Genomic DNA, 12,120 nt, shown 5'->3' with positions numbered 1-12,120 from the left:
ATGGTAGCCCTTCCGGTTGCGGTAATCCTCGGCATTCTGTAGAGGTGCCCGCAAAGCCACATGCATGCAGTCAATGGCGCCCTGGACCATGGGGAAGCCCGCTATTCTTGGAAATCCCATTGCACGCTCTTGCTGCTTGTCCAGGGTCATGGGGAAGGAGATGTACTGATGTCTCCTTCTGAAGAGGGCATTCGTCACCTGGCGGATGCAGCATTGTACCGTGAACTGGGAGATATTGACAATGTCCCCAGTAACGGATTGGAAGGAGCCGGTGGCATAGAAGTTGAGAGCCACCGTCACCTTCACTGCCACCGACAGAGACGTCCTGCTCCTCAGCTGTGGCTGCAGATCTCTCTGAAGCAGGTGGCAGATCTCTGTGATCACCTTCCTTCTGAATCGCAGCCTCCGAACACACTGCTCCTCAAACATGTTCAGATATGAGAACTGCTGGCGGTATACCCTGAGTGGGTAAGGCCTCCTGTGCTGATGCCTGTTGGCCCTTCTCCATCTGGCCATGACTGGCTCTCTCTCTCGGCGTCTCTGAGCCCTTTGAATGTAATGCAGAAAGCCAACGTTTCCACCCATTGCAGCCCCCATTATATGTGGCGACTCAAGGCTATGGCACTGAAAGTTAAATCCAAGTGCAAAGCTCTGGCCTGAAGCCAGAAGTACCTGTGCGAGCGCTGAGTCAAAGCAGAAAGCTCTCTCCCTTTGTCTCTCTCCAAATATCTCTCTCTCACACAGAAGGAGTGGAACAAAATGGCTGCCACAAAGAATGGAGGAAGAGTCCCCTTTAAATAGCGCCCCCTGCGCCCCGCAGCGACTGGGAACCGTTCCACTCAACCAGTCGCTGGGGGCGCCAGGCGCACAGAAGGGGGGTGCCACTGAAGTTCCGGTTCGGGGTGCACCAAGGGCGTTGCACCATGAAATGATGTCAGGATCTGCGCGCGCAGCTGAGCGGGCGCTACAGTTTTGCGCCGCCGCTAAATCTTGACTGAAGTTCGCGAGAGGCGCAGATCGCGCCGGGCGCTAGCCGCTTCGCGCCCCACTTCTCCTCCTCCTCCTAAGGTGCTAGCTGCTGGCGCTAACCACTGAATTTCTAGGCCTTTGTGTCTGTCTTCACAAAGAAGGCTCAGAAAACCTTCCGGAAATGGTGGCAAAGCAAGGGTCTAGCGAGAATGAGGGAATGAAAGAGGATTAGTATTAGTAAAAAAAAAATAGTACTGGAGAAATTAATGGGACTGAAAGCCGATAAATCCCCTGGACCTGATGGCCTACATCTTAGAGTTTTGAAAGAGGATGCATTGGTTGTCAACTTCCAAAATTTCAATGATTCTAGAATGGTTCCCGCGGATTGGAAGATAGCAAATGTAAGCCCACTATTTAAGAAAGGAGCGAGAGAGAAAACAGGGAACTACAGACCAGTTAGCGTGACATCAGTAGTAGGGAAAATGCTAGAATCTATTATTAAGGACGTGGTAACAGGGCACTTGGAAAGTAGTAATAGGATTGGGCAGAGTCAACATGGATTTATGAAAGGGGAATCTGTTGAGATTTTTGAGGTTGTAACTAGCAGAATAGATATGGGGGAACCAGTGGATGTGGTGTATTTGGATTTTCAGAAGGCATTCGATAAGGTGCCACACAAGAGGTTATTAAACAAAATTAGGGCTCATGGGATTGGGGGTAATATAGTAGCATGGATTGAGGATTGGTTAATGGACAGAAAACAGAGACATTTTCGGGTTGGCAGGCTGTAACTAGTGGGGTATCACAAGGATCAGTGCTTGGGCCTCGGCTATTCACAATCTATATCAATGATTTGGATGAGAGGACCAAATGTAATATATCCAAGTTTGCTGATGATACAAAGCAGGGTGGGAATGTAAGTTGTGAGGAGGATGCAAGAAGGCTTCAAGGGGAAATAGACTGGCTAAGTGAGTGGGCAAGAACATGGCAAATGGAATATAATGTGGAGAAATGTGAAGTTATCCACTTTAGTAGGAAAAATAGAAAAGCAAGTATTTTTTAAATGGTGAGAGATTGGGAAATGTTGGTGTTCAGAGGGACCTGGGTGTCCTTGTACATGAATCACTGAAAGTTAACATGCTGGTACAGCAAGCAATTAAGAAAGCAAATGGTATGTTGGCCTTTATTACAAGAGGTTTTGAGTATAAGAGTAAAGACATCTTACTGCAATTATATAGGGCCCTAGTGAGACCACACCTGGAGTATTGTGTACATTTTGGTCTCCTTATCTAAGGAAGGATATACTTGCCATAGAGGGAGTGCAACGAAGGTTCACCAGACTGATTCCTGGGATGGGGGGATTGTCCTATGAGGAGAGATTGAGTAGACAAGGCCTATATACTCTAGAGATTAGAAGAATGAGAGGTGATCTCATTGAAACATACAAAATTCTTATAGTGCTTGACAGGGTAGATGCAGGGCGGATGTTTCCCCTGGCTGGGAAGTCTAGAACCAGGGGTCACAGTCTCAGAATAAGGGGTCGGCCATTTAGACTGAGATGAGGAGAAATTTCTTCTCTGAGGGTGGTGAATCTTTGGAATTCTCTACCCCCCCGAGGGCTATGGAGGCTCAGTCATTGAATATATTCAAGACAGTGATCGATAGATTTTTGGATATTAAGGGAATCAAGGGATATGGGGATAGTGCAGGAAAGTGGAGTTGAGGTCGAAGATCAGCCATGACCTTATTGAATGGCTCGAGGGGCCGAATGGCCTACTCCAGCCCCTATTTTTTATGTTCTTATTATGTGCTATGTTAACCATATGTCTATGCCTCGATTCCTAGAACCCACTGTATCTAGTTATGCTGTGGAGGAGTTCTTTGGGTCTGTTCAGTTAAGTTGTCTTTAGTGACAATTACTTCTCAATTGTTCAGATACGATAAATACTGGACATGAACTGTGATCTTTATTAAACTCCCTTACCTCCTTGAGGAAACATTTTGTTTCATTTTGCAATTATGTACATATCTTTAACATGGTTGCTTGATGGCCCTGCCTCACCCCACTGCTAAACAAACAAACTGACTTAATTACTGCCAGTGTGTTAAAGAAAGCAAGAACTTACATTTATATAGCAGCTTTCACAACCTCAGGACACCCCAAAGCATTTTACAGCCAATGAAGTGCTTTTAAAGGGTAGTCACTGTTGTAATGTAATGTTACAAGAGCATCTTGTCTACTTGTAACTTACTGTATGAGTTTGAATTTTCAAAGCTCATGAATTCGGAAGTAAACAGCCCAGGTATGTTCTGTCCACAAAAAGCAAGACAAATCCAACCCGGTCAATTACCGCCCCATCAGTCTACTCTCAATCATCAGCAAAGTGATGGAAGGTGTCATCTACAGTGCTATCGAGCGGCACTTACTCATCAATAACCTGCTCACTGATGCCCAGTTTGGGTTCCGGCCAAGACCACTCGGCTCCTGGCCTCATTACAACCTTGGTCCAAACATGGACAAAGGAGCTGAATTCCAGAGATGAGGTGAGAGTGATTGCCCTTGACATCAAGGCAGCATTTGACCGAGTGTGGCATCAAGGAGTCCTGGTAAAACTGAAGTCAATGGGAATCAGGGGGAAAATGCTCCACTGGCTGGAGTCATACCGAGCACAAAGGAAGATGGTTGTGGTGGTTGAAGGTCAATCATCAATGCCCCAGGACATCGCTGCAGGAGTTCCTCAGGGCAGTGTCCTAGGCCCAACCATCTACACCTGCTTCAATGACCTTCCCTCCAACATAAGGTCAGAAATGAGGATGTTCGCTGATGATTGCACAGTGTTCAGTGCCATTCACAACTCCTCAGATAATGAAGCAGTCCATGCCGGCATGTAACAAGACCTGAACGATGTTCAGGCTTGGGCTGATAAGTGGCAGGTAACATTCGTGCCACACAAGTGCAAGGCAATGACTATCTCCAACAAGCAAGAGTTCAATCACCGCTCCTTGACATTCAATGGCATTACCATTGCCGAATCCCCCACCATCAACATCCTGGGGGGTCTCCATTGACCAGAAACTTAACTGGACCAGCCACATAAATACTGTGGCAACAAGAGCAGGTCAGAGGCTAGGTATTCTGTGGCGAGTGTCTCACCTCCCGACTCCCCAAAGCCTTTCCACCATCTACAAGGCACAAGTAAGGAGTGTGATGGAATACTCGCCACTTGCCTGGATGAGTGCAGCACCAACAACACTCAAGAAGCTTGACACCATCCAGGACAAAGCAGCCCTTAAACATTCACTCGCTCCACCACCGGCGTACTGTGGCTGCAGAGTGTACCATCTACAAGATGCACTGCAGCAACTTGCCAAGGCTTCTTCGACAGCACCTCCCAAACCCGCGACCTCTTCCACCTAGAAGGACAAGGGCAGCAGGTGCATGGGACACCACCACCTCCAAGTTCCCCTCCAAGTCTCTCACCATCCTGACACAAGTATATTGCCGATCCTTCAAAACCGGCACTTCCATTCCCCTGAAAGCAGGGGTTAAGAGGTCGAACGCGTGCGCAGGAGAGGCTGCGCGTGCGCATCGAACTTACGTTTTTTTTTACAGGTTTTCCCAGGAGGGTAAGTCTCCAGAATTTACACATTTAAAAAGCAGGCGTAAGGCCTGCTTTTTACAAGGTAAGTGGTGAATTAATTAAAATTAAAACATTTTTTCCACAGGTTTATTATTTTTAAATACTTTAAAGCAAGGTAAGTTTATTTTTAGCCCTGTTAGAAAATAGTTATCTTTTTCAAAAATTTAAATTATTGTTTAAAATAGTTATTTCATGTAATTTATAGTTTATTTTAAAAATGATCTTTTTAATTTATTTGAAGATTTAGTGATGTTTTGGGGCCTGTAGTATTTGAGTTTTGACAGTTCTTCCTGTCAAACTTATGAATGGAGCATTCCCTGCTCCGATTGGCTCCCCATGGCGCACGTGATCCCAGGGGACGCATCGAACTAACTGCGCCCCTGGGATACGCAAGCACTGCGCGCTGGCAGCTGGACCAGGCCCCGGATCAGAATTCCACGGGGGCCCACAGCACAACGGCCGGCGCGCTAGGTAAGTGCAGGTCGGGGGCTTACACCCGCGGGAAGCCCCCGACCCGAATTTCTGGGCCATTATGTTTTCATTCTACTGGTATTCTAGCAGTGCTTATATCACAGAGGATTATAATATTTTACTTTGCCAGTTGTAATAGGTTCTCAATAGGCGGTACTGTGCACTGAAAAATGCATTTGGCCTTTGGTAAAAGAGACTATGCAATATATTCTACGGTATAAGAGGTTGTTCAGTGCAATTCAACACTTTTTCTACAACTTTAGACATTTTGGCTGGAATTTTCACTAGGGGGGCAAGGGCCTCCGAGGCGGGCCGGGTTTCCCACAGGCCCTGCCAACTTTAATGGCAGGGCCTGATTTGCATGCGAGGCCTCGGATTCACGCCCGCAGCCAGCCAGATTGAGAGGCTTGCTGGCTGCTGACAGGTAGGCCTGCAGATGTGAGGAGCCGGTCTGGGGGAGGGATTGAGGGGGTGGGGGGAGCGGCATTCAACATCGGGAATTGAGGAAGGGGGGTCAGCATTTGGCATCGGGGATTGTGGGGTGGGGGTCGACGGCTGGAGCATTGGCGGGGGGGATGTGGGAGTCAGGGATCGGCAGGGGGTAGGGGGGATCGGGGCCGGCCTCAGCATCATCAGTGGGGTGGGGGCGGTGGAGACCTCATGGTGGGGATCATAGGCCTAGGGGGTTGATGTGAGGCCTCGTGGTGGGGTCTCTGATTGCGGAGGGTGGGTTAGGGAGGGACTTACCTCCCGGAAGCAGAATCGCCTTTGTTTAACTGTTGGGTTTCACGAATTGTGTGAATCCCATCCACCTGCAGTTAAAAACAAAATGGAGGTGGAAAAGAGGCTTCCAGCCGCCTTATAATATTTAAATTGACGTCCTGCCACCTGGGAGTGGGTTGGTCACCCGCTCCCCATCCCGCCTCCGCTAAAAGCTGAAGTGGGTGGGATCAGGTCAGGAATCCCATTTTAAAAAATTTATCTGTCCCCACGCGCCAAACCCACCCTTTTTTTTTAAGCGGAAAGTTACAGACTTTGTTTTCCTGTGCAGCCTCTGGATAGCATAGACTTTAATTATATACGTTAGCCAGAAGTGCCGAGTGGATGATCCATATCGGCCTCCTCCTAAGGTCCCCACCATCACAGAAGCCAGTCTTCAGCCCATTCAATTCACTCCACGTGATATCAAGAAACAGCTGAGCGCACTGGATACAGCAAAGGCTGTGGGCCCCGACAACATCCCGGCTGTCGTGCTGAAGACTTGTGCTCCAGAACTAGCCACGCCTCTAACCAAGCTGTTCCAGTACAGATACAACACTGGCATCTATCCAGAAAATGTGGAAAACTGCCCAGGTATGTCCTGTCCACAAAAAGCAGGACAAATCCAATCCGGCCAATTACTGCCCCATTGGTTTACTCCCAATCATCAGCAAAGTGATGGAAGGTGTCGTCAGCAGTGTTATCAAGCGGCATTTACTCACCAATAACCTACTCACCAGGACCACTTGGCTCCAGACCTCATTACAGCCTTGGTCCAAACATGGACAAAAGAGCTGAATTCCAGAGGTGAGGTGAGAGTGAATGTCCTTGACATCAAGGCAGCATTTGACCGAGTGTGACATCGAGGAGCCCTAGTAAAACTGAAGTCAATGGGAATATGGCGGGAAACTCTCCACTGGCTGGAGTCAGACCTAGCACAAAGGAAGATGGTTATGGTTGTTGAAGGCCAATCATCTCAGCCCCAGGACATTGCTGCAGGAGTTCCTTAGGTTAGTGTCCGTGGCCCAACCATCTTCAGCAATTAGGTATGGGCAATAAATGCTGGCCTTGCCAGCGACGCCCACTTCCCATGGGACCCAGGGCAAAGTGTCAAGTTGGATTCTTTAGCAAGGCTTTTGATAAGGTTCCACATGTCAGACTGGTCACGAAGTTAAAAGCCCATGGGATCCAAGGCAAAGTGTCAAGTTGGATTCAAAACTGGCTCGGAGACGGGAAGCAGAGGGTATTGGTTGATGGGTGTTTTTGTGACTGGAAGGCTGCTTCCAGTGGGGTTCCGCAGGGCTCAGTACTGGGTCCCTTGCTTTTTGTGGTATATTTCAATGATCTAGACTTGAATATAGGGGGTATGATTAAGAAGTTTGCAGATGATACTAAAATCGGCAGTGTTGTTGATACTGAAGAAGGAAGTTATAGACTGCAGGAAGATATCAATAAATTGGTCAGGTGGGAAGAACAGTGGCAAATGGAATTCAATCCGGAGAAGTGTGAGGTAATGCATTTGGGGAGGGCTAACAAGGAAAGGAAATATACATTAAATGGTAGAACACTGTAGGACAATGGCAGGGGAACAAAGGGACCTTGGAGTGCATGTCCACAGATCCCTGAAGGTAGAAGGCCAGGCAGATAAGGTGGTAAGCAGGCATACGGAATGCTTGCCTTTATTAGCTGTGGCATAGAATACAAGAGCAGGGGGGTTATGCTTCAACTGTATAAAACACTAGTTGGGCCTCAGCTAGAGTACTGCGTGCAGTTCTGGTCACCACATTACAGGAAAGATGTGATTGCACTCGTGAGGGTACAGAGGAGATTTACAAGGATGTTGCTGGGAGTAGAGAATCTTAGCTATGAGGAAAGACTGGATAGGCTGGGTCTGTTTTCCTTGGAACAGAGGAGGCTGAGTGGAGACCTTATTGAGGTGTATAAAATTGAGGGGCATAGATAAAGTGGATAGAAAGGACCTATTTCCCTTAGCAGAGGGGTCAAAAACCAGGGGGCACAGATTTAACGTAATTGGTGAAAGGTTTAGAGGGGATTTGAGGGGAAATGTCTTCACCCAGAGAGTTGTGGGGGTCTGGAATTCACTGCCTGAAAGGGTGGTAGAGGCAGGAACCCCAACCACATTTAAAAAGTACTTGGATGTGCACTTGGGATGTTCTAACCTGCTGGGCTACGGACCAAGAGCTGGGAAGTGGGATTAGGCTGGATAGCTCTTTGTTGGCTGGCGTGGACACGATGGGCTGAAATGGCCTCCTTCCATGCTGTAACATTCTATGATTCAATCCCAGGAACGAATTAAAAGAAAAAAGTCATTTGCTATGTAGTTTTATTATCGACAAACTGAGGAGCAGGACCAGACCCCCATAGTACAGAACACAATCAAGCTAGAAATGAGCAAGCGAGACAAAATAGTGGTTAGGTGACAGCAAGCTTGGGGTTTTAAAAGCTTTAGGATTGTATGATAAAGAATTCCACAGTTTTCATATGTTAGGAAAAATGACAAAGTAGACAATGATGTAATGACTCTTGATTTCAATACAGTAGAAATCGATTGATTTTTGTTGTTGCTTGTTTTATTTTTCATTGAGGAAGATTAACAATGCTTTAATATAGTAAGTGTAATTTAAAACAGCTTTCTGCTTTTTTTTTTAGTTTACGAACATACGCCCTTGTCTGACTGAAGGTCAGGATGTCCAGGCTGATTTATACAAGTGCACGTCAACTGATGCACAGTCTTTTTCACAGGCATGTATCGGATCAATCTTTAATTCCAGTGAACAAGAATTTTGCTTTATCATTTTTAAAAACTTTCCCTTTTTCTAAACATGCTAAATCAATGCTGTCCACACCTAGCTCACTGGTGGGCAAAAAGAACATTGTTCTTCTGGGTGCTCCTGGGTCGGGGAAGACAACAGTCGGGGTGTGTGTTGGTCGGATCACAGGCCTTCCTGTGATAGATGTTGATGAGGTACTCGAAAAGACTTGGCACATGAGTGTGGCTCAGAAGCTGCAGGAGGTTGGTGATGAAGTATTTCTGCATGAGGAGGGAGAAGCCCTTCAGAGGTTTTCAATAACTAGCAGCGTTATTTCTCTGACTGGGTCCAATCCTATGCATCCCCGCAGTATGTACCACGTGAAAAAGAATGGAATAGCTGTTTACCTTGACGTGCCTGTCCAAGATATACTGGAAAGACTTGAAGGGATGAAGGTGGATCGTATTGTTGGGCTGAGGCCTGGTGTTTCAATGCAAGAAATGCTTCAGTACAGAAAGCAGTTTTACCACCAGTGGTACGATGTACATGTCCTCTGTCAGTCTGGTGACACAGCAGAAGCAGTCGCTGAGAAGGTACTTGATGGTGTAAAGAGGTATCAAGACTCTCAATCTGAAATATTTATTTCTACAAGAAGTATAGCTAAAGACTCTGAGTTCATGCGAACCCCCAGCTTCTTCACTGATGTTGTTATTGAAGGCCTGGCTTTAGATGGAGGCCTCTACGTGCCTGCAGACCGGCTTCCAGAATTAACTGCTGGGGAGTGGCAAAGGTTGGTTGAAGCACCTTACACCGAACGGGCACAAGTCCTACTAGAGAAATGCATCCATCCGGATGACGTGCCAGCTGTCAAGCTGCGAGAGATGGTGGAGAGAGCATATGGACACAACTTTTCTTGTAACAAGATAGCACCAGTCAGACATTTGACTGGCAATCAATTTCTTCTTGAATTGTTTCATGGGCCCACGGCTTCCTTCAAGGACTTTGCTTTGCAGATGTTGCCACAATTATTTGCATACTGCATGCCGAGAACTTGCAATTATCTGATTCTAGTTGCTACATCTGGGGATACAGGGAGTGCTGTTCTGGATGGTTTCTGTCGCCTCAGTGATACTGACAAACAAAGAATCTCAGTTCTCACATTCTTCCCTGAAGAGGGAATTAGTCAGATTCAGAAGGCACAGATGATTAGTTACAAAGGAGAAAATGTGAAGGCTGTAGGTGTCAAGTCTAACTTTGATTTCTGTCAGACAACTATAAAACAAATATTCACAAATCCTGACTACACTGGCTTCCTGACAGCTGAATATGGGACAGCTCTGAGTGCCGCAAACTCAATAAACTGGGCTCGCCTGCTGCCACAGGTAGTCTATCATGCCTCTGCCTATCTTGACCTTATCAACCAAGGTGTAATTACCTTTGGAGATCCAGTTGATGTTTGCATTCCCACAGGAAATTTTGGCAACATCTTGGCAGCTGTGTATGCAAAATGTATGGGGATTCCAATTCGAAAATTTATCTGTGCTTCAAATCAAAATAATGCCCTGACTGATTTCATAAGGACAGGCAAATATGATTTGAGGCATAGAAATGTAACTGCTTCTTTGTCTCCGGCATTAGATATCCTTAAGTCCTCCAACATTGAGCGATATTTACACCTTGTTGCACATGGTGACGGGCAGCTGGTGAGGGAGCTGTTTTCCCAGCTGGAAGAAGAGTACCACTTTCAGGTGCCAAACACGTTGCTGAAGAGAATTCAGCATAACTTTGTGTCAGACTGGTGTTCAGAGGAGGAGTGCCTGGCTGCCATCTACTCTGTGTACACAGCTGTGGCAAAAGTGGTAGCGGATCGTCAGCATGACCGGACCTGTCCAGTTGTTATTGCGTCAACAGCTCATCCTTGCAAGTCTGCAGCTGCCGTACTGTGGGCTTTGAGGGTTAAAGAAATTAACCAACACCCAATTGATCAGCTCCAGATGTTGAACTCTCTAAATTCCTTGCCTTCTGTTCACAAAGCTGTGCTGGAGAGACTTGGAAAGCTTCGTACCCAGAAAGGACAAGTCTGTCCAGCAGATCCAAGTGCCATTATGGAAAATATAGAAACATTTATTCAACAGAAATTCATGAGCGTTGTTTAAATTGTATGTGCCTTGATATTCACCTGTAACTTCTTGACTCATTACGATCCAAAGTTGAGGAATGATGGGTTGAAAGCTGCTTGTATGTTTTCTGCTAGATTTTAAAAACACAAATTTACTGTACATCCTGCTGTGTGATTGGATGCTGCTGGATCACATTTAAGTAGAATCCTATTATGTTATATATTGGCTTGTGGCCTTTAAACCTTCTTCATCTACTGTGTAACATCTTCATTGTTAACAGATTATAAAGAACAAGTATTTCAACAAGGAAGGAAGCAGTGTTGGATCTGGTGTTCTGGGAAATGAAGTTGGGCAAGTGGAGTATGTTACAGGAGGAGATCATCTGGCTAACAGTGGCCACAACATAATTCGGTTTAAAGTAATTATGGAAGTAGACCAGAAAATATTGAAGGTAAAAATGCTCAATTGGGGACGAGCTAATTTCAGTGGTTTAAGAAGGGACCTAGCACAGGTAGATTAGAAAAGGCGATTGCAGGTCAAAACAGTAGCGGAGCAACGGAGGACATTCAGGGAAGAGATAGTTCAGTTACAAACTAGGCATATTCCTTTGAAGGAAAAAGGTAAAGCTTCTAAAGCTATTGCGCCCTCTTTGACAAAGGAAATAAAAGTTAAAATAAAACAGAAAAAGGAAACTTATGACAAATGTCAGGAGCAAGATACAGTTAATAACCAGGAAGATTATGGAAAGTACAGGAGGGAATTGAAAAAGTTAATACGGGAGGCAAAGAGGTTATGAGAAAAGATTAGCAGGCAACATTAAATTGAACCCTAAAACATTTTATAAACATCTTGGCCTAGAAATTGGATAAGGCCTGAAAACTCCTTCCGATGCTGGCATGCCTGCTAATTTAAATGACAGCAGCGTGCAGCCCAACACTAAACGCGCTGTTGAGTGGCTGCACGCCTCAGCAGAGGGCCCAAGTTCGTGCGAGGCTAGCACCAATTAAAGCTAGACTGCACTTCTTAAAGCCAGTCTGCACCTCTTAAAGCCTGCCTGTGCCTCTTAAAGGGGAGGTGCGTTCTGGCTGCAGCAGGTTTTGGAAGTTGTTGTAGAGGAGTGTATGACCTACAGGAAGAGTTAAGATGGCGCAACGTGGCAGAGAGAGGGCTTCCAGATTTTCGGATGCAGCACTCGAGGCCCTGGTGCAAGAGGTGGACAGGAGGAGAGGTGTCCTCTATTCAGAGGGCCAGGAGCCCCCCTCAACACATGCTGAGAAAAGAGGGGGACAGGTAGCCATTGCTGTCGATGCCAGCAGTGTAGCCCCGAGGGCCTGGATGCAGTGCAGGAAGAAGTTTAATGACCTCACATGAATTGGTCAAGGTCAGTAA

General features: G+C 46.4%; 1 protein-coding gene across 2 annotated transcripts in view; it reads left to right on the top strand.

The window, feature by feature from the left end:
* The window catches only part of thnsl1 (threonine synthase like 1), an 88,659-nt gene extending 77,019 nt beyond the window's left edge, over nucleotides 1-11,640 (top strand). For both annotated transcript variants that reach the window (XM_085987744.1, XM_085987743.1), the window contains one exon: nucleotides 8,511-11,640. In XM_085987744.1, the coding sequence (XP_085843870.1) occupies nucleotides 8,548-10,767 (2,220 nt within the window). In that variant the 5' untranslated portion in view covers nucleotides 8,511-8,547 and the 3' untranslated portion in view covers nucleotides 10,768-11,640. The remainder of the gene's footprint in view (nucleotides 1-8,510) is intronic.
* The last annotated feature ends 480 nt before the right edge of the window (nucleotides 11,641-12,120 follow it).

The sequence above is a fragment of the Somniosus microcephalus genome, chromosome 5 (genome assembly GCF_052327205.1).
Source record: "Somniosus microcephalus isolate GS21.2 chromosome 5, FLI_Smic_1.0, whole genome shotgun sequence".
NCBI classification, from domain to species: Eukaryota; Metazoa; Chordata; class Chondrichthyes; order Squaliformes; family Somniosidae; genus Somniosus; species Somniosus microcephalus.
The sequence above is the reverse complement of the archived record's forward strand: the minus strand, read 5'-3'. Positions and strand labels throughout refer to the sequence as shown.